The 22,816-nt window shown below is 38.8% G+C and overlaps 1 protein-coding gene across 1 annotated transcript; it reads right to left on the bottom strand.

Moving 5' to 3' along the window:
- Positions 1-2,246: 2,246 nt before the first annotated feature.
- Positions 2,247-19,904, bottom strand: LOC100488227 (cytochrome P450 4B1-like). Its single transcript, XM_031900947.1, has 12 exons — positions 19,598-19,904; positions 18,586-18,730; positions 16,519-16,563; positions 14,952-15,079; positions 13,544-13,668; positions 13,239-13,390; positions 12,651-12,757; positions 10,311-10,501; positions 8,855-8,988; positions 6,956-7,020; positions 4,371-4,453; positions 2,247-3,291 (listed from the first exon to the last, which is right to left on the bottom strand). Exons 1-12 carry the CDS (start codon positions 19,778-19,780, stop codon positions 3,099-3,101), a joined length of 1,551 nt encoding a protein of 516 aa, XP_031756807.1. The 5' UTR covers positions 19,781-19,904; the 3' UTR covers positions 2,247-3,098.
- Positions 19,905-22,816: the final 2,912 nt, after the last annotated feature.

The raw sequence follows: 22,816 nt of genomic DNA, 5'->3' as shown, positions 1-22,816 counted from the left end.
TGCAACTTGTTTCCCCAGCTTAACACTTCCAAATGTAAAAAGACTTGGAGAGCAAGTATAAAAGTTCATGGAGGTGCCAAATAAGGGCTAAGATTGGCTATTAGGTAGCCTCTATGCATACTATCAGCTTACAGGAGGCTTTATTTGGAAGAAAGTCTGGTTTTTATTCAACCGAAACTTGCCACCAAGTCAGGAATTCAAAAATAACTACCTGGTTTGGGGGCACTGAGAGCAACATCCAAGGGTTTGGTGAGCAACATGTTGCCTCCGAGCCACTGGTTGGGGATCCCTGTTTTATATGATGCATTATTGCAAAGGTGTGCGGTGGCTATACAAAGGGGGACATTCATCAAAGTACGAGTTTGAATTCCGAAATGGGTAAAATTCAGATTAAATACGATAACTTCTGATGATCAGAAATGTCACGAAAATGCTTACGAAAAAATCATAATAGTCACGATAATATCTCAATGGCGTTCCGAAAGTCAAAATTTTTATAATCAAACGATCGTACACAGCAGGAAAAACTTTCTGACTTCTGAATCTTCAGTGCATGATTTTGGAAGCCTCCTACAGGACTCAATGGCACTCTGCAGCTCCAACCTGACCCAAGGAAAGTCACGATACCGAAGCTTGAATGAATCCACAACTTTCGTACTCGTTGCGTCAAATACGATTTTGTCGCATAAATTTTGTCGTAAAATACAAAAAAGTTGCGCAGCTTAACGAAAAAATTGAAGAAAATATGTACAGTTCTATAAATTGGAAAAAATACTTATTTTTTGTATTCGGACTCAATCGTACTTTGATAAATGTGCCCCTAAGAGTTCTGGTAAATATGGCAATATACATCTAATTGAAAAGTGATTAGTCACCACATTTTGCTCCCATTTATTTGAATAGTAAATGGCTGAATAGTCAGAAATGATGATCACTAGAGCTGAAAAGCATTGGTGCATTCTGGGAGTTCTTTGTAATGAAATCTAAAGGGTGTGATTTTGAGTGCTGTTCACCTGGAAATTTATACTAGTGCCTTAACCACATAAATTATTCAGTAATTAGTTTTCTTTCTTTCTTCTGCTGATTATGGTTACTGCACTGGCACAAATGAGCCCCATTGCATTACTTTCTTCCCACATCTTTAACATCCCTTGCCAACAACACATTAGGGTACATTGGGTAGTATTTGTATGTAATGTGTAGGCTGAACGCGAGAATTCTTGTCAATATTTTTTATTTTTGATTGACTGAAAATATGACGCATTGGTCATAGGGTAGAACTGTACAGATGAATCTCCTAGAGTGGACAGATAATTTTGCATCCTACAACATTACATTATTGTATGGAGGATCAGATTTTTTGGCATCCCAAAAATTATCATGCATTTTCATGCAGTTACATGACTAGATCTGACAAAAGTGTTATAAATGTATTTTTTTTTTGTTTTTAACTTTTTTATTGGTGAGTAAAATAAAGTTTACAACAACATTGGTACAGTTGTTTTAAATTGTACATGGAGTATAAAAAATAAAACAAACAGTAAAAAAAAAAGGGAAACATTGTATCACTTATTGTGCAAGTGGTTTAGTGTTGGTTAGAGATTCATAAATGTATTTTTTAACAGCTGACCAGTAAAAGCTATGTCAGCTGTAGACTATTTATTACATAAAATCCAGCATGTAACAGTACAGCGTTCATGATGTGTGTATTTGCACATATGATGAATGAATACAAAAGATTTCATAACATTTTGTGCAGAACAAAGGAAGAAATATAGGATAACATTATAGCTGCATAGAGATATTTTGGGGGAAATGTAAAGTAATATGTCAGTTTATCAAATTACACCAGAATCAAATAACACCCAATTCACAAATGTCTTAACTCCAGTTTAAAATTTAGATCTCCTTAGATCTATAGTTTTTGCCAATTTAACACCATTTTTCTGAATCTGGTGTTTTTAATTCAAACACAGTGGGGGTTATGTAATAAAAGGCACTAAGTTTTCCCAGGAGCAGAAACCCATAGCAACCAATCAGCAGGAAGCATGGGTGCTTTGGGTTACTGCTGCTGGGAAACTTAGTGCCTTTTATTACATATGAGGGAATGTAGTTAATAAAGGCAAAAAAGTGCAACAGTTACTAAACTACAACTTTCCTTAGCAACTAAATAGAGTATATAGAGTATTTATGTTTTATCTGTATTTCATCTGTATTTGTAAATAAGATAAATTACAACGCCAATATAAGCTAAGGGAGATTTTATAGATACATATACAAGTGCTTACAATTTGTTTGACAAATCATTACTTTATTCCCACCTTAAATATTGTTTGTTTATTTTACAACTGACTGCTGTTCGTTTTAAAAAGTATTATTAGTATTAAAGGATAAGGAAACCGGGGAGGGGTATTTTGTTATATCCCAGAGACTCTAAATTGCTTACTCTGGGCTGACTTTTGAAAAGGTGTCAACAGGCCCAGACTGAGATTCAAATAGGATCTGGCTATGTTTTAAATACATAGAGGCCCAAGCAGCCCCCACCAGCTCACGAAATAGTGACTGTCTATGGCATATTATGGCAGCCTCTCTGGCATTTGCCAGGATCCACAGATTGCCAGTCTGGGCCTGGGCATCAGCATTTTCCGTGGTATGTCTTGTGTCTGTTCAGACGTTCAGACAGGCAGTCTGATATGCTAATAAGTAAGCAATTTGTAAGTCACCTGCCAGTGATTGAGGTTTTCCTTGTCCATTAATGACTGCTTTATAACTAGAGCTCAGCCAATGGTTACAATGGGTTTGTTAAATGAAGCACAGGTAAGTATTAAATCAGCTACAGGAGAGCTGCACTGCCATCTGTCGCATGATAGGATTCTATGTACTCAGGAGCCAATATTCTGTTTATGGTGATATGAGTTAGGATTGGAAAAGATGCTAGAAGATGGATAACTTGCTAAAAGTCCTCAAATAGAGAAAGCAATACATTATTTTTCTGTCATTATTTTTCCTAGGCTCCCAGCATCCTCATAGTGTCTTGAAACCACATTTCCCAAAATCCAGAGGGCTGCCTCTCTTTAATTTATTGATGAACTGCTTTTTCACATCCCCTCTTTGTTCTTCTTTTTTTCCACTCTTCTGATCTTGACATTAATTCCATTTAGGGATCGTAGGACTATCTGGGGGACTTTTTGGGGTTTATTGTCAGGGTCGGGAAACAGTTCATATCTCTGTAAGGTCAGTGCAACAACCACTTTCATCTCATTCATTGCAAAGTTCTGTCCGATGCAGTTCCTGGAAAAAGCAAAATTAAAAATTCTGTAGTGCACTGAGGTAAAATACTTTGTATCAAACTCATGGGTCTTTGTCTTGTGTGGACTGTAACTGGTATTATACCCAAGCAGCTGATGGCTGGCACAGAGGGATCTCTCTGTGTTGGGTGATTAAGGTGGCTGACTGTAATGCATATGGTACTGCTTCAGATGTAGTCAAGTGTAAGTACTAGAAGGATTTTACTAAGAACTCTGTGCCCGTGCTGGCCCCCTCTCCATATAATTTCAGGGCCCCAACCCTAAGCCATAACCTTAAGCCACGACGCCCCAGTGCATGCATGCTCCCTGTCGCTGGCTGCGAGACAGGAAAGTGACACTATACAGCAGACCCTGACACCAGTCCCGGCCATCACTCTTCTACTATAGTAAGGCCACAGTTTTTTTGGAATACATATTTGACATTCTAACTTAACACAAACCGTTAAGGGGTATGGTCCTCCCTGAATTCCCTAGGTAGCAAATTATTTTGACTTTAAGCAAATTTAGCCACACCAAATTTTTTACTGAGATTAAAGAAATTTGTGACCTTAAAGGCAATCTGCAAAGTGTAAAAAAAACTGGATCAGTGCTCCTGTTTCTTGGGCCTTTACAAACTGTCTCCCTGCTTTGCAAAGTTGCTGCAGCTTTCTACGCTTTGTTTGGAGCAGTTGCCCTAAAGAATATATTGTTGACTGTGCAGGTTAGGGAACAGCAGGAGACGCAGGCACACAGGGCCCTGTAAGGGCAGGATTGGACTGTGCCTTCCAAGACTGCGGCTTTCTCCTCGTGCTGGATGGAACAGTATGCAGCATTCCTGGGGCCACAAGTACATATAGATGAACACTGAGGGGCATGCTGTTGCACACCTTTATGCTCTAACACAGCGCTGCAAGAAAAGTAAATGACCCCCAAAGTGTTTCCATCTTTATCAACTGCCTTTCTCAGTGACCTGTACTGTAAAGCCGCAGCTGATGGTAATTACAGATATACAGTTAATATTTCTCAGAGGTTAAGATTATTTTGTAAAAATGGCAGAGAATGTTCCTATTCATACTGACTTACCTTGGACCAGCAGAAAAGGGAATAAAGGCATGGGGATGTCTGCTGTCTGAATTCTCTGGTGAAAACCTTGAAGGATCAAACACCTAGTAGTAAGATAACAAAAATTAAGTATTCATTTATGAAGGCAATGAGAACTGACATGTTATTTCTGTGGTTTTTAGAATTTTTCAGTTAAATGCTGGTTCAAAACTTGGTCATTGCCCCCTTAGTTAACAAGGGTATAGATAAAGGAAAAAAACATTGGTGTATCAGCCATTCCCCCATATTTTTAAGAATTTCTATGACAGCAGATCAGTTATCACCACAAACCTCACTTCATTTTAAAGGAGAAGGAAAGGTAAAAACTAAGTAAGCTTTATCAGAAAGGTCTATGTAAATACAGCCATAAGCACTCACAGAGTCATCTGTCAAAAGATTTGTTGTCTTTGTTTTCCTGCGCCAGAGACCCACAGCTCTCTCCTCTCTCCTAAGATCCCCCCCCCCCTCTTATGAATGTTGATCTGAGCCAATCAGCAGGAAACTTCCTTACAGTGTATCAGGACCGTAGAGAGTCGTTAGAGAAATTCGTAGGGGAAGGACCTCTCCTACACCTCCCACTGAAGCGACAGCCGCTGATGGTGGAGACAGGACTGGGCTTAGTGGAGGAGTGGCAGGAGTGCCAAACCGGAGCGTCGGAACCAATTCAGAAGGCAGGAGCGAGGTCAGGCGGGCAGAGGGTCAGTGCAGGCAGCAAGGGTTCAAAGTCAAGTCAGGCCGGGTCAAAAATCAGAATCTTGGTAGCAGAAAATAGAGCTTGGTGTTTTCAAACAGAAATGATCACTTAGCAGTGATCCTAGGCCTCAGCGTCTCTTTATACATTGTGCGCATGCGCAGGGCGCCGGAAGCGCGTTCCCGAGCGCGTGCGAACGTGCGCGCCTCCATGCGCGTCATTCTGGCGCGTGCGCATATTTGCCGGCGCCATGACAGGCGCGCGCATGCGCAGAAGGGCGCGCCGCGCGCCTGCATCAATCGGCGGCGGCGCCGCTTCGGGACCCGGCGGTTGGAGGCAACGGGCAGCCCCAGGTACCCTACACAGTGTTACTAACTGAGCATGTACACTGGTCTGGGTCTCAGTGCAGGAGCGAGGCATTATGGGAACTTTCTTTACACAGATCTGTTCCCTATGAGGCTTCTGATCATCTGTATGGGAGAAATGTGCGGAGACTTAAGGGCACTATTGAGAGAACTGAAGGTATGTCTGCAGCTTGATATTAACTCTTTATTTGGCTTATTTGGGGCAAAACACTCCTATTGGATTTTATTTCATGTTTGAATGATTTTTTAGTAGACAAAGTATGGAAATCCAAATTATGGAAAGACCGCCTATCTGGAAAAGCCTAGGCTCCAAGCATTTTGGATATAAGGTCTCATGCCTGTATAATGTATAATTGTTGCCTTACATTGGTTAAAATGAAATCGTTTATATAAATAAGATTCTGTGTAGCCATGGGAGTATGAATGTTTATTTAAATTGAAAAAGGGAAAAAAGGCGCAGGTTAAATAGGAGGTAGCAGATGTGCTCTGTAGAATACAATGGGTTTAGATTCCTGTGAACCAATTGTATTCTACAAAGCTTATCTGTTATTGGCTTTATTTTTTCTTAAATGGTTACCCCCATGGCTACACAGCTTTTTATATAAACTGTAGTAAGGTTTCTGTAACAAACACACTAGTTTTACTGGTTTAGGGCAACAGTACATAATATTTTAATTAAAACACCATGAAAAGAAGGAAATTACCAACTGCCCAAAATTCCCTTAGGGAATTAATGGTTGTGAAATATTATTGCAAAACCATGACATTCGGTGGACATTCGGTGGTTGTTTTCCCAGAGGGAACCTTAAATATCTTTCAAGCAGAGATGGAGTGCTTCTCTGTGTAGTTTTTTTTATGGCTAAGAGGGTAGTTTACAGGATGATTAAATGTGCCAGTGTTTATGATGTTTGCATGCAGACAGTGTGGGACTGGGAATCCAGGGGCCCACCGGGAAAACTTTAGACCATTGGCCCCATTCCAAATAATTTTCCCTCCTTTCCCCACCCAGCCTCTTTCTTCTCCTTGTCTCTTTTATTTACATGCTAGTATCTTTTCTTCCATCTGTTCTCCTCTATTTTCCCATTCAGAATTAGGGAATCACCATGAAACAGGCCAAATTGTCAGGAGCAGGAGGGCCCACTGACACCTGGGCCCACTGGGAGTTTTCCTGGTATCCTGGTGGGCCAGTCCGACACTGCATGCAGATTATCACTGTGACTGAAGAGCCTAGCTCAGGTTTGCTATGCACTATATTTGAACTATATTATATTGTAACAAGAGAACACGCAGTAACAGCAAGGGCAGGGAGCAGCATTATTGAAGAACCATTGGGTTGTAACTGATGCCAAACTTGGGTATATGTTTGTAAAACAGATAACTGGGGCCTCTAAAAAAGATTATTCTGTGAGCCCTAATAGCTATGAGTTACACTTCAGCACTTTAGCAACATGATAGGGCAGACATTGAGATGTTCAACCTTAGCTGCTGCTTTAAAATGTAAATTAATTTACCTCTGGGTCTTTCCAAACACTTGGAGATCTGTTTATTGCATAGATGCTCGTAATTACCTCTGTACCTGTGAGCAAGAACAGAAATAAACCTTTATTCACACAAACAGTTCAAAGTGGGCAACAAAAAACAACTTCAGGGTAAATTCTGTGATAAAAGGTGCATAACACAGTGGCAGATACAGATATATTAATTTTCAATTTTGTTTTCCTAAATTGCTGGAAATTAATCACAATTAAACTCAAACAAGTTTGTTTTTAACAATCACTTTTTTCTCAATTACTATCAATTACTATTGATGAATAAACTTGAATCACAAAAACATAGCAAAAATCATTTTTTCATTCAAATTTATAAATTTGTAAAACAGAATTTGGGAAAACTCAAATCTGAGATTTATTTTCTGCAATTTTCTCAAATCACTAAAAATACAAGATCTCACAATTTAATTTGATATTGAATATTGATAAATTTAAGGCACTTGGGAAGATGCTAACTAGGTGTAAATTAATCCTTCATGGTGAAGGACCTAGGGGTACTTGTGGATTATGAAGTTAGCCGAAGAAAGCAATGCCAGTTAGCAGCTAGACGGGTCAACAAGGTATTGTCCTGTATAAAAAGGGGCATAGATTTAAGGGAGGAATGGATAATTCTCCACCTTTAAAAGGTACTGGTAATTGCCAACTAGAGTATGCAGTGCAGTTTTGGTTTCCAATGCTTAAAAGGTATATTAGTATTTTTAGAAAGTGAGGAAATAAAAAGTTACAGAAATTAACTCTAAGGCTAATGCCACAACAGGCTGATTCTCGGCCTGTGGATAAAAATACGCAGAGAATCAAAACCTACTCTCCAATAAGCCTACCCCCGTGCCCGCACCAAGAGCCGCTGTGCAGACACAAGTTACACCAAGACACGTCAGTGTTCATTTCAGCGCCGAAAACCACTCTGTATGCCTGCATCCAGGCCTGATATATTGGTTCCAATTTCAGGCACAGGGTAGGCTCATCAGAGCATCGGGGCTGATTAAGTCAGCCTTGTGTGGCTGTAACCTTATTGCATTTGATCCATGTACTGGTCCTCTTGGGGTGCGACAGAGGCTTTAATTTGATAAACTTTTTTACTTTTCTTTGCATCAACCAGCAGTCAAACAAGTTTGAGTCAAAAAGGTTGAATTTCATGGACACATATCTTATTCAACCTCATCTACTTTGTAAATATGTTACCATTATTGTAAAGGGCTGCACAACATGTCAGATTTCTATATAAATGCTGGTCTGTAAATAACTTACTATTATTGTAAAGGGCTGCACAACATGTCCGAACTATACATAAATGATGGTCTACTGTAAATATCAGCACTATTACAACTAGTTAAACAAAATGAACCACATTATTAAAAACGGGATAATTAATGATGGTATACCTTTAAAGAGAGAGTTACCCATTAAATAAATTAAAATAAACTAATTATACACATTGTTGGTTGTCATATTTTATGGTTTTTAGATTATTAGCTAATTCTGCATATTTCTGCCTTGCAACTGAAAATGTTAATTGTCAGGGATACTGACCCCAGTAACCAAAAAATAAATTAACCATTGAGCTTCAATTTATTGTTGTTCTTATTATAAATGCTTATATTTCTGGCCCTCTACTATTCTTTTTCTATTTTGACTTTCTAACTGCTGGGGTAAATATGCCCTAGCAGTTACAATTTCAATCAAATGCATAAGAAAAAAATAAAATAAGAAAAGTATAAATCATCATAGATTACCACTGTTTAAATCATACTAAAAGTTAACTTTAACTACACCTTTAATGTTGTATACAGTAATGTTTTAAATGTAGTTTTAATTTCAAAAGAAATATTTCACCTAACAATACAAAAATAGTTAGCTGACCTTCTGGGAGACTTCTCCCATCGGAGAAGGTTATTGATTTGCTCAGTCGACGTCCAATTATTGGTACTGGTGGGTAGAGCCTAAGGCTTTCTTTAATGCACGAAGTAGTGTAAGGTATCTGCCCCAAGTCACCCCTAGGAATATTTAGTAGAAAAGACATATTAATAAATGTAACTAATTGACCAAATCATATGTTAAAATACTCAAATATGCAGGACGTCACACATTTTTTAAAATTTCCATACCTGTTATAAATGTCATGAAAAATCTAAGCTGTCAATCATATATTGCTTTCCCCATCTCTATGCCTCAGACATTACTTTCACTTTACATTTTTCACTCCTAGATGTCTCTGCTCTCCTCACATTTCCTCTCTCTACTTATTGTCTATAATTGTGAAGTCTGTCCATGTGCTTCAGATCCCTCATTCTAGTTAGGGATGCCACCTGTCTATTTTTCACAGACAGTGTGGTTTTCAGAAGGGCAGTCTGGTCAAAACTGCCTGGCTGTATTTCCAAATTAGGAGATCAGGACTTTAAAGTAAATGACACAGTGATTAAACAATTATCGCAGAGTCAGAGCCCTGCTCCATGATATTAATGGCCTGCCCCCAAATTATCACCGCCTACCCCCTGGCATCTCTGAGCTACCCTCCAAATATCACCCCGTGCCCAGACTACAGCAATTAAAATGGGGGCAACCCTAGTTCTTGCACATACAAAAGATTTTGGGATAATACAAAGCTTTGTCTTTATAACAGTGACAAAACAGTGCCTGCCTGTATGCTGTGATTGTAAATTCCAAGACTCAAGGAAACAAGATTCAAATTATTTGTATAGTATAGATAACGTAAATGTATCTCAACTAATGCAAAAATTATTTGGAATAATTTCTTAGGGTGACAGGTCCCATTGAAAATGTATCTAGTTCTTAAATGTGATTTAAAAAAACAAAAGAAAAAAAATATTATAAAATTTAATTTTGGATTGTAAGTGCTTTTTGGCAGGGCCCTATTTACCTCTTGTATCAGTTATTGGTTGTTTTTAAATCTGTATGTTCAATGTATGTACCCATTTAACAGCACTGCAGAATACATTGGCACTTTATAATAAATGTTAAAGATAATAATAATAGTATTCTCTGTTTGCAAAACTGCCTACATAGTGCCATAAAAAATTGCCATGGTCTTTAGGCAAACATCTCACAACTCACCATTAACTAATGCATTCTGCACAAAGTACATTGTGGTATCATTCATGCAGTACTGGTCATATTTGCAATTGTGGCATGGATTAACCATATTGATAGCAACTCTGCCCCTGGTGTATCATTTTATTATATATGGGTATGAAACAGACCATCTTAATCAAGATTTGAGGATGGTTGAAAGCTGTAGGGTAGTAAAGGGTTGGTGTGGTGGTTGGTTGTCCAAAAAAAAAAAGGTGTTGGTCCTCACCATTCCATGGTCTCTCTATCCCCAAGCAACTCTGTAATCTCCTCCCGGCATTTTTGCTGGTGCTCTGGGTATTTGGCTATACAATATAAGATCCAGGAGATCCCACTGGCTGTTGTGTCATGGCCTGCAAACATGAATGTGTCCACCTCTGCACGGAGATCCTCATCAGATAGACCCTTCCCATTTTCATCCTTAAACATAGGTATTAAGACATGGAGTCAGCAGCAGAAAGGCTGAGATTTAATATTTTATTGCATACATGCTTATAATAAATAACCACCGTATTACATACAATTTCCTAATGACTTCAAGTGACCAAAATATTAAGTATGAGGTGCTGAGAGACACAAGAATATGAATACCTTCCTGAATTCATATACTGTGCTAGTACTCCAAGATAGATGTTTTGAGTATTCTTTAGGAAAAGATTCAGGGACTATGCATTTTGTTTTAATGGAAAAAAAATGAAGGGGGGGGGGGGGTGCCTAACATTTTTACAACCCCAGTAAATCCACTTCAGAGTGCAATTTCAGATGAAATCACCTTCTTTTTCACCACAATGCACCTTTTTTCCCCAGAATTTCAGCATTATTAGATTCTCCGGGAGTAGTTTCACCTGATGCAGTTGTGGGCAATGCTGATGTAGCTGCACTTGCACTTTAAAGGGAAATGGATACAATTGCCCTAATATCCACTTCACATCACACACTTGTGAGTTCAACTATACAGAAGCGCACAGAGCGCATGTTGATGCAAGTAACTATAATGAATGGAGTTTTTAGTGCAACTGACTGTGGTTCTGGAACTGCTTTTGTGGTCTTAAATAACCCTTTATATGAACATGGTCATGGCTCATATGGCTATATATATATATATATATATATATATATATATATGTAAAAAGGGATGCAGAAATCCAATTTTTCTGCTTCAATAGCATAAACACTTTTATAAATAGTGCATCTTAAGCCATTATAAATGGAATGTGGGAAGTGTGTTAGCATAAATACCCCAGCAGTACAAATAAGTTTAACTTCAAATGTTACAATTTTTTTGTGGGAAAAAATTAAATTCACACTTTAAAGGAGAAGGAAAGGCAAAGTCACTTGGGGGTGCCAAAATGTTAGGCACCCCCAAGTGACTTAAATCGCCTACCTTTTACCCCGGGCTGGTGCCCCTGTTCAGAGAGAACTGCACCAGCCCGGGGTACCTGCAGTGATTCCTTCTTTCTCGTGCGCACGCATGCGCAGTAGAGTGAAAAGCCAAACTTTAACAGAAAAGTTAGCTTTTCACTCTACTGTGCATGTGCCGACCGCTGGCATTTTAGGAAAAGGAAGCAGGAAGGAGGAAGCACTCCGCTACAGGTACCCCGGGCTGGTGCTGTTTTCTCCAAACAGGGGCACCAGCCCGGGATACAAGGTAAGCAATTAAAGTCACTTAAAGTGACTTTGCCTTTCCTTCTCCTTTAAGAAATATTCCACTGGCCCAGCTGTTGTATATATTTTAATTTGCTTACCACAAGAAAATTGGGGCTCTGGGCCAAGATAGAAAGGAATAAAAAGCTCTAAATAGGTGTATTAACCTACAACACACAATCTACAACTAGACCTGCAATGCTTGAGTTTAGGTTATAGAAAAGTTGATAAAAATGGATACGAGTCGTAGTAGATTCAGTAAGTGTTCAGAGTGAATGCAGCAGTGGGTCAAGTGACTTGAAGAAAATGGCCAATATTTTAAACAGTCTAGAGCTGCAAAAATACAGACCTAAGGTGGCCATGCACGGGCCAATTCTAGCTGCCGATATCGGTCCTTTAGTATGGCCATTAAGAACGGGCCTGCCCAATTTAGTCGGATCGGGGACTGTATTGCTGCCCCCTGTTTGTCTCATTGAAATCTCTTTGTCTCCCAATATGCTGTGTCTTTTTTTTGGGAGGGGGCTAAACTTTCAGAAAAACACATACGGCACAAAGGAAATAAAAGGTTTTGTGGATGGACAGATACCACAGAGAGAAGGTGACAGTGAAAATTAAAAACTCTTCTCAAGGAGAAGAAGAAGAACTCAAGAACTCAACTAAAGAAGAACTCTTGCTCAAGGAGAAATATTAAAAAAGACATAAGCCAATTAAAAAAGACAAATGAAAAATAAAAGAACACATTAGGAAATAGGCTAAATTTCACGAAAAACAAAAATGGGCAAATGCCATTGTTCCTACCTCACCCTCCCTTTCTATTCAAGAAATGAGTTACTATTTCTAGTTCTTTTCTAAATCCATAACTTGACAGTATAATACCCCTTAAATAAACCCCATCGCAACTGTTTCATGAATACACTGAATGTACCTTTGCAAAAAGAAGAATATCAAGAAAGTCCAAGTGCCTTTTCTGGCTGATTTTGTCCAGTTCGGTTTCATTAATGAGTGATTCTTTTCTGTGTTTTATGACTTTATCTGGAACAGTACACAGGGTCTAATCAATTAATGGCAGAACTATTCAGTCAGGTTTCATAAGTCAGAAATAATTTCTGCAGTATCAGTATGGGATCTGTTATCTGGAAACCCATTATCCAGAAAGTTCTGAATTACAGAAAGGCCATCTTCCATAGACTTCCTTATAAGCAAATAATTCCAATTTTTAAAAATGTAATAATAAAACAGTACCTTGTACGTCATCCCAACTAAGATATACAGTAATTAATCCTTATTGGAGGCAAAAAAATCCTATTGGGTTTTATTAATGTTTAAATGATTTTTTTAGTAGACTAGGTACTGAAATCTATTATGGAAAGACCCCTTATCCAGAAAACCCCAGGTCCCAAGCATTCTGGATAACAGATCCCATACCAGTAGCAACAGAAAGATTGTAATAATCATGTAGGTCAAGGGAAAAAGTATTGCATCATATTTGAAAACTCTTTTGTAGACACAGTACCTGTATGTTGGTGCGCTATTGAGAGTGCTTTACGGAAACGAAACCCAAGAGGGCTCAGACTGAAAATCACATCATTGTGATACGGGAAGAAGCTAGATCTTTCATACACCAGGTAAGAGAGTTCATACACAGCTTTGATGTATTCATTATCTCTGCAAAAGTGAAAAAGTCAGGAGACAATGTATTGTAAATAAAAATACTATATAAACTGGTGCAACTTAGCACCTATGTCAGTAAATCAGCCTGTATATTTAAAAATGTTGTTAATATGTTAAAACATGAAACTCCTCCAGTGTATAATAAACCTGTTATTTTGGCAGCTGCTGTTGTAGCTGAAGGCACATTTCATGATAGTGTCCAGCGTCATCAGGCTGACATGGTGGAAAAGCTCAATTGACTTCTCATTTGGCATCAGCTTGTCCCATTTGTCCTGAAACAATAAAAATACCAAGGGAAAAGCATTGCACACAAATCTGTTTTACCCATAATGCAGCTTAATTTCCCAGAATCCCGGCTTAATTGTGGAACTTGACTTTGTACCTGTAATTATGTGCATGTTGCATTTGTGCTTTGCTGGTGTCAGTGTGATGTACAAACTGCAGTATTTTCAGTATGGTGAAGCTTATGGCAGTAGAAAAGGTATGAACATGCATTTTGTTAGGTGCAAGTCAGAGGAAGTAAAACTTTCTCAAGGCAAGTCTTAATTCCATGGCTTCATTACATGCATGTCTCTTGCCACACGTGGCGTTTTTCCGCTGCGTATTTTCTAATTCTCTCGGCGGCTGAAAAACGCCTGATATCATCATCCATAGAAATAGCTTGAAAATACGCGAAGCAAACCGCGGAAATAAGCTGGAAAACGCCGAAATACGCCAGTATTTGCAAAGCAAGCTATTCCTATGTATACGCAAAGGCAGCTGCCAGACCTAGCAGAAATACCCAGCGTTTTTTGCTATTTCGCACTATTAGCACCATGGAAACGGGATTTGCTTACATCACCAGTACTAGGCTGAAAAACGCCATGTGTGGCTTGTGCGGCATTTAAGGCAGAGAAAAAACGCAGCGGAAAAACGCCACGTGTGGCATCAGCCTAATACCTTAAAGTATATATAGTTCATACTGTCTTAAAGGAAATGTAACACAAAATTTTTACATTCAATATATCCTTTATACATACTTTTATTAGCAAATATAGCATACAAAGATTGCAATAGTATATGTGGTTTTTTAAAAAAAATTACTTTACCATTGATTTATTGAGCTCAGGCAGCACATCTCTCCCAAGTCTCGCAGCCTGCTTCCGTTCCTATCCCCCTACACCCCCTCCCTTTCCCAGTGCAGGCTCAGGCAGCGCTCCTCGTAACAGACACGCAGACCCAGCGAATGAGGTGAAAAGGTCCGTCTCCTGTCCCTCTCCTTACCCTCTCTGTGCCAGATCAGTAGAAGCCTATAAATCACTTCAAAAAGGACTCCGAAGAATGCACTCAATCAACTTCCGGATTAAACCGGAAGTCTACCCCATCGCCGTATCGCCTTTTGAGCTTGGTCCAGTAAGTCAGTGGCAATGTAATTTATTAAAAAACTATTTACAATATTGCATTTTTTTAATGTTACATAGCTTTAAAAAAGTATTTAGAATTGATCTCTTTAAAGTGAAAATTTTGTGTTACTGTTCCTTTAAACAGCTTTACACCTTTCATTAAAAGACATTACCAGCATGACTCTGGTGCAGTCTGACATTAAAGACACGTATTGCTTGAGTACATCATAATGAAATCCTGGAGTTAATAATCTTCTGTGTTGGAACCATTTGGGCCCTGATAGCACCAATAATCCTTTACCTGTGGAAAGGCAAACAAAACAGATTAAAAAAATCAATATACCCGTATATACTCGAGTATAAGCCGATCCGAATATAAGCCAAGGTACCTAATTTTACCTAAGAAAACTGGAAAAACTTATTGACTCGAGTATAAGCCTAGGGTGGGAAATGAAGCGGCTATTGAAAAGTTTCAATAATCAAAATAAATACCAATACAATTACATTAAATGAGGCATCAGTGGGGTATATGTTTTTAAATATTTATTTCAAAGAAAAACAGTAAATTAGCTCTGTAAGTGGAGAAGAGGGTCAACAAAAACAATATGGTATCAACAATGATACCTTAAAGGAGAAGGAAAGTCAAAATCTATTAAGCACACTATTAAATAGCACTACTATTGCTGTGTAAAAATGCTATATTCCTGGCTTGCCTAATGAAAGATTTACAGAGATACTAGAACTTACATACTTGTTTCAGTGAACGGCGCCGCCATCTTGTCCAGCGTGTCTGTATGGGCTGAAAAGCACAAACCAGCTCCCCGCTCCTGTACAAAGATTCTGCAGCTCCCCGCTCCTGCCATAAACCCCCCCAAGCTCCACAAACCCCCTCAAGCTCCACAAACCCCCCGGCTCCTGCCACAAACCCTTCTGAACGGGTGAAGTATGGGGAGACTTAAGGGCACTATTGAGACAACTGAAGGTATGCCTGCATCTTGGGATTAACTCTTTACTAGCCTTTCCTTCTCCTTTAAGAGTACTACCCCTTAGCTCAATCAGCAACCCAGCTAAAACACAGAATCATTCAAAACTATATATAGATTATACAGAATATAAAGTGCAATGTCTAGTGCAGAATGGGGCAGATGAGGATGCTAGATGGAGATGAATTGGGAGCGGGCCAGGGCAATGGAGCGTCTTGCGGGTGGCCTAATTTGCACACAAAGGATCACAGGGTGCTAATCTGGAGGGACCCATGGCACCCGACACGAGTATAAGCCGAGGGTGACTTTTTCAGCACATTTTGGGTGCTGAAAAACTAGGCTTATACTCGAGTATATACAGTAATAGAAAGCCAGATAGACAAGTCTATATAAAACTTAATTAAACATTTATCATAATACAGGCAGAGGACAACAAACATTACTCATGGTAAGACTTGCTACAATATGAACAAAAATATTATTAAAAGTTTATAAAACAATAGTGGTCTGTAATATGCTTGTTAACCATAGAGGTTTCTGAGGATCTGATTTTCTGATGTCTGCATGTATGGTTCAAATTACAGGATTTCTAAATTTTGAGGGGAAAATATATATATTGGACTAGACAGAACTTTCTGGGGAAAACTCTGCAGTAAAGACAGGCAGATTTTGGACTGGTATAGCAATGACAAGTTTCATTTTAGATTTAATTTTCTACAGGTACATTACATACTTTACAGTTTATTGGTTTACATACCAATCCACGGAACTAAATATTTGTATGCTGTGTCATCTTTTGGCTCTAAAACAATGAAATAGGATAATATTAGAGTTCAGCAAAGTCCAAGTTAATGTGTAAAATTATTTGTACAGGTCACCAAGATATTAATGAACATTTCATTAGCCATATGCTAATATGTGTCAGAAATCTGTTTCACAGACAGGACATAGTACTGTTGCTATGATCTTGGTTTTCAGTTATGTAGAATTTTGACTGTAGTAGTGAATCTAAATTAAAAACTGTAAAGAGTTGGAAGAAGAAGGCAAATAATTCAAAAACTATAAAGATCATCTGAAAAGTATCTTAAAATGGGCCATTCTACAACATATGAAAAGTTAACTGAAAGGTGAACTACCCCTTTAATATGTGCAGAGTTCACCAAATTTTAGGAAGGAAATTGGTATGTTATGTTCTTCATTAAAAACACCAATAATCTGCTTTTGTTTAACAGACCAGGTCAGAAACACAGTTATACTACATCAGTACATTAAGACTGTTATTATTTATGGAAAATACAATGAACATTAATATTTTTCTAACAGTGCAATACAAGAAAACCTTTATTCCAAATAAACATAACCTTATCTCTAGCAAAGTGTGTGGTTGGTAGGGTTGCCATTGTACTGGCCTCTCTGCCCCTTTTAGCATCACTCCACCCCTTTCATTGTGGCCTTGCCCCTTTTACTAATAGTGATAATGTAAAGGTGGCCATACATTATGATTCCCTCCTTTGGCAAAAACAGCAAACAAGCAGATCTTGTCCTGCTATGGCCACCTAAGCTAGCAGATATCCCCTAATTTCGTTTTTCATTTTTGGCCAGATATCGTTTGGGTAGGGCCATCAAAGCTGCCAAAATGTTCTAAAGGGCTTGAATAGGCAGCTTAAATCTGCCCATGTATGGCCACCTTTAGACAGGTGAAAAAGACATATGTGCAGGGAACAAGGAAAAAGTCTGATTATGTGTAACAGATTATGTCACCCAGGCATAAAAAGCAGTTTTTTCTTTTTTTATGAAAACATCTATACCTGTTATATACTTATTTAAAAATCTAATGTGTCAGTCATGTATTGCCTGCCCAGTCTAGATATCACTGCATTACTCACATCCCCCTTCCTCCTCACCGCCTATAACTGTGTAGACTGTACATGGGCATCAGGTCCTCCTTTTTGGTGTCTGTGTTTGATACTGGGATAATGCAAAGCTTGCCGTAATAACAGTTACCACAGGTTGCGCCCTAGGCAACCTGGTCGGTATGGCCCACCCCCCCCCCCCCATTCCCCACCGTGTGCGCATGCGCAGATGAGAGCACGCAGGGTGGCGGAGTTGCCAGGGCCTCTGCATTGGGGGGAAAGAGTCTGGAACTAGAGGTAGGTAAAAGAAGAGGTACCTGCCTGGCATCCCCCACTGTTGCCCCCTAGGCAGGTGCCTCTTCTGCCTACCCCTAGTTCTGGCCCTGGCTTTCATTGTGGATTTCCAAAAGAATGAAGGAAACAAAATTCAAATAATTTATATAGTATAATTAAAGTTTATTTTGATTGACTAACACAATAAAATAGAATTTGGAATTAGTTTTTAGGGTGACAGGTCCCTTTAAGAAAATTACATTTGAGCTAAAACAGTAAAGTGTGTATCCCCTTTAACAAAATTACATTTGAGCTAAAACAGTAAAGTGTGCATCTTTACATAGTTGGAAAATAGTAGAGATTAGTAGTGCTGAGCTTGATCTAGGGAGCCCATGTGAGAACCCCTTTCTACAACTGTCGATTATTATAGTCACTCAATATCCTACTCTCAATATAGGCAATGTGTAAAAAACTGTAAAGCATGTTCAATCCCACAAACCCCTGGGGAGGCAAGTGTTATAAATGCCTCTCCATCTTTCAGTAAAAAAGTATTGGAGGAAACAAAGCAAAAGCATAATAATGCAATAAACATAAACCAGAGAGCACAGCGATTACAACAATACAGAATTATTAGGCATCCCTAGAGACATATTTGGTAGAAGCTCAGTGCACATACCCCAGTAGAATAACAGCCTTACCTTGCCTTCCCAGGATAGCCTTAGCATAGTCAGGGTGTGTTACAAAAAGGGCAGCATGGAAATTTCCCAGCCACATGGAAACTCCATATGGATAAACCTGAGCCCAGCGAAGAATAAGGTCCAGTTCTTTCCCAACCTGGAAAAACTGTAATGACAAATACATATAAAAGTCAGTTTCAGCAAACATTCTAATTTACCACAGACTGACCTAGCATGTAAAGGTATAATATCTGTTACCTGGAATGCTTGGGACCTGGAGTTTTTTGGATAAGGGATCTTTCCATAGTTTGGATAACTAGACTTTAAGGCTATTACAAAACATGTCCACATAGAATAAAAAACTTAACAGGATTGTTTACTATTATGAATTTATACAGTTTAATGTGACCATACACAGACAGATTTATGCTGTCAATACAGCTCATAGAGACAGAGTTAGCATCATATCTACCCATGAATGGTACCCTCTGACATGCCTGCCTGACCGATGCCTGGCCAAAAATCAAGATGTTAAATGGGCAGGTTTAAAAATCCTGTCAGTGTCCTTGTACCAGTGGCCTGCAAACTTTTGTGATCCGATCGTTTGTGCTTGGGTCAAACAATCAGATCAGCCTAATATGGAGCACCTTGATTATATAGTATATTATGTACAGGTATTATATACAGGTATGGTATCTGTTATCTGGAAACCAATTATCCAGAAAGCTCTGAATTACAGAAGGGCCTTCTCCCATAGACTCCATTATAATAAATTAATTCACATTTTTAAAATGATTTCCTTTTTCTCTATAATAATAAAACAGTACCTTGTACTTGATCCCAACTAAAATATAATTAATCCTTTTTGGACACCAAACAATCCTATTGGGTTACATTATTTTTTAGTAGACTTAAGGAAAGACCCCAGATCCCAAGCATTCTGGATAACAGGTCCCATACCTGTACTTAAATATCACCCAAGCATGGCAGAGTTCATCTGTAACTTATTAAATAATTTCACACACAGACCTACCTCATGTGCGTTCCCATACAGCCAGTGGCTTTTAGGACCTGGGAAAGGGCTTAATGCTGCAACCAGAAACCTCCGTTTCAGATAAAGCTGAGTGGCTTTATACAGTACTAGCAGGAGGCAGAGAGAGGCAGCCCACGAGTACAGCTGGGCAGGGAAAAGCCCAAACAGTATGTTGGATGCCATAACGAAGATGCTAGAGGTGCAGACTGTCACAGATTAGTAGTCAAAGTCAGCGACACTGCTGAGCATGCAGATATTTCATTCTACAATCTTCGCCCAGGTATTTATAAGAATTTGTAGGGGTGGAAACATGGAAATATGAACGGTCTGCGTCATAATAATGATTTGGGCTGAGTCATTGTGGGGGCAGGAAAAGACCAATCATTTGCTATCATAAGGTCATAAGAGTTGACAGGGTGCGTTTGGGCTGGTCCTGGTGTTGTTCTCTGTGCTTGCTGCCCAGTAGGTGGCAGCAAATGATGTTACACCATGCTACAGATTACTTGTTGAACTTGAAACTGTATTCTTGTAAACAATTAATAATGCTCTTTGCACATCCTACAGAACCATGTCCACTCAACTGGGAACTTTAGTCCAAGAACAGTTGGGGTGGTGCAGTTTGCACATACCTTATAAACTTATATATTGATATACAGCTGTACAAATGTTCACATATTATGCTAATTTTGGTCACTATGCCGCAGACACAAAATTTGCTATAAAAGAGTCTTAAAGAGCATAGTATGTATTCACCTACTTGCTGCCATCACCTTCTTACTGGTTTAAGTAACAATCCAATGCAGGCAGGATTGTTTAAATAAATGGGCAAAAGGGACATTTGTCCAGGATAGGGGACCCTCAGTCAGACCTTTGTTTGGTATCTGAGTGCATGAGAACTAGGTAAATGGGGGGGGGGGGGGGGGGGACAAAAAGCCTAGCAGCGCCCTTGATAACAAGTATAAAGAGCTTGACTGTACAACATAATGAATGGATTTGTAATGTACTTTTAGATAAGGAGATGCTAGATGCATAAAATAAGAAATATAAAATAAGGTATAGGACTGAAAGGTAACATTCAGTCCTATATTAACTGAAATACACATAATGCAGTCTAGCTGAATGCTCATTTGGTAGGCACTTGGTGAGTAACACATTGAAGTGTTATAATGATAGACTGCTGGTGCATGTGGCATGTAAAGGCAAAGAACATAATAGTATTGTAGGGATATGTAACCTTTCAAGGTGTAAAGAGAGTAAGCCTAGGGCCAGGGAGTGGAGATTTGAGTAGGTTATTATCTAGGATCAAGGCATTACGGATTTTAACTCTGATATACTGACATATTCTGTAAAAAAACACGAATGTGCTAGTGCATAATATTCTTTAAAATAAAGAGGAAATGTGCATTAAACAAGATGTGTTTTGGGCTGATTTAATTAAAATTTCCCAAAAATCCTACTAGTCCCACCCATCTACTCTACTTCCTGTTGCCTCCTTTCTAAGGCTGTGCAGGGGAGCCTGTACACACTGCACTCTGCACTTTAAGATAGGAACCAGTGGACTTAATAGGGAACCGAAGCCTGGCTTTGCTTGTGTGACTGCAGGGCTGTGATTGGCTATCACCGTCCTACTGTGCTTCTGACAGGTACTGTTAGGACACGCCCATCCCTCGATTGAAACACGGACAGGAAGTAACAGATCTATAGGGAACTCCAATAAAGGGGACATTTTTAAAGATAATATGAAGATAATATTCATTTTAAGCCCAGAGTGAAACCAGCACCATATTCCATATTATTCATTATTGCCTACAAGATATATCTTTCAGTGCATAGGAGGCCAAGATGTCACCACTAACTCCTCACTATAATGCGAAGGATAAGGAGGACATATTTATATACTTTATATATTCCTTAATGGGTGGGTGCTCTTATGTAAGGATGAATATCTTGCTTCAGTTTTCATTTACCCTAAACCAGGATTCAGTGGACACTATACTCAAGAAGTGTATTCCCTAAAGGTGAGCGTAGATTTGTCTCTATTTACTTGGACCCCAAAAGCCATACAAATTAATTGAACTGCAGAGTATTTTTTTTTTTATCTTTCTTTTATACCCAGGGGATATTGGGTCAAAGAATGACACCCCAGGGCATTAAATCTTTTTTTCGGAAGAACCATATCAGTTGAATTTCCCCCATCCACCTGCACATTGACAACATAGATTTGCACCAAATTCCTCTATTGGGTACACTAAAAAAGCAGCAGAAAGGCAGATCTTCTGGGATAAACATTTACTTTTATATACTTGAAGCAGCTACTGCTTTTTTTTTTTTTTTTTTTTAAATTCTACCCTTGCCTGTTTATAAATAATCCCCAATGTGTCTATCATCAAGACTTAAATCTTCATAGCTCATAGCAAGGAGGGGCGGCTAGTGAGGCACTGACTAATAAATAGTCTCAAAATATAAGTGTATTAAAAAATATCCTTATTTCCAAAGTTTAGAGGAGCATGGGAACTTCACAGTGTGGATAAAGATGCAGGGAACGCCCTGCTGGATGATGTTGTTTTGGCAGATTCTGTGAAATGCCTTTAGGAGTGGCTTGGATGGTATATCAAACAAGCATAATATCCAAGGCTATTGGGATCTTAAAAGTTACAGTTAGTATAGATATTGGTATATTTAGTTTATTTATTCGAGTGGCTGTGTAAATGTCTGACTCACTATTTGAATTTAAAGGGGAAGACCATCTTTGAACTAATTATTGTCACATGACAACAAACATTCTATTCACAGAAAGCAAATTGTTTGCAACATTTGAACTGGATTCTTAAGCGTTCAAGACAAAGACAATCAGAAATAAATGCCCATATGAGGCACTAATAGGCTTCCAATAAGCAGGCCTGCACTGGGATTCAAAATAGGTCCTGGCATTTCAAGTACAAAAAGGCTCAAACAGCCCCCCACCAGCCCACTATATTGTAACTAAGGTACCTTACAGCAGCCAGAATCCACAGATTGCCCATCTGAGCCTGCCCTGAACCTTAGATTTTGTAACATCTGAGGAGGCACCAGTTACTCATGCCTGATATAGAAGCTTTGGTTAAATTATGCAGCACTACATAAAACACATTTTTCACAGTTGGCAAGTTCACAGAATAAGATAAATTGACTGGCTGTACTAATGCATTTCTACATACTTATTACACAGGACACAAGGAA

Source organism: Xenopus tropicalis, chromosome 4 (assembly GCF_000004195.4).
Source record: "Xenopus tropicalis strain Nigerian chromosome 4, UCB_Xtro_10.0, whole genome shotgun sequence".
In the NCBI taxonomy this organism is placed as follows: Eukaryota; Metazoa; Chordata; class Amphibia; order Anura; family Pipidae; genus Xenopus; species Xenopus tropicalis.
The sequence above is the reverse complement of the archived record's forward strand: the minus strand, read 5'-3'. Positions and strand labels throughout refer to the sequence as shown.

Bases quoted from the DNA above. Each gene is read 5' to 3' on its own strand.
- LOC100488227 (XM_031900947.1), bottom strand. From the start codon at position 19,780: ATGGCATCCAACATACTGTTTGGGCTTTTCCCTGCCCAGCTGTACTCG. The intron at 18,731-19,597 runs GTAGGTCTGTGT...TTGTCATTACAG, and splicing joins TGTATGGGAACGCACATGAG to TTTTTCCAGGTTGGGAAAGA. The intron at 3,292-4,370 runs GTAAGTCAGTAT...TGCTTTTTCCAG, and splicing joins CCCTTTTCTGCTGGTCCAAG to GAACTGCATCGGACAGAACT.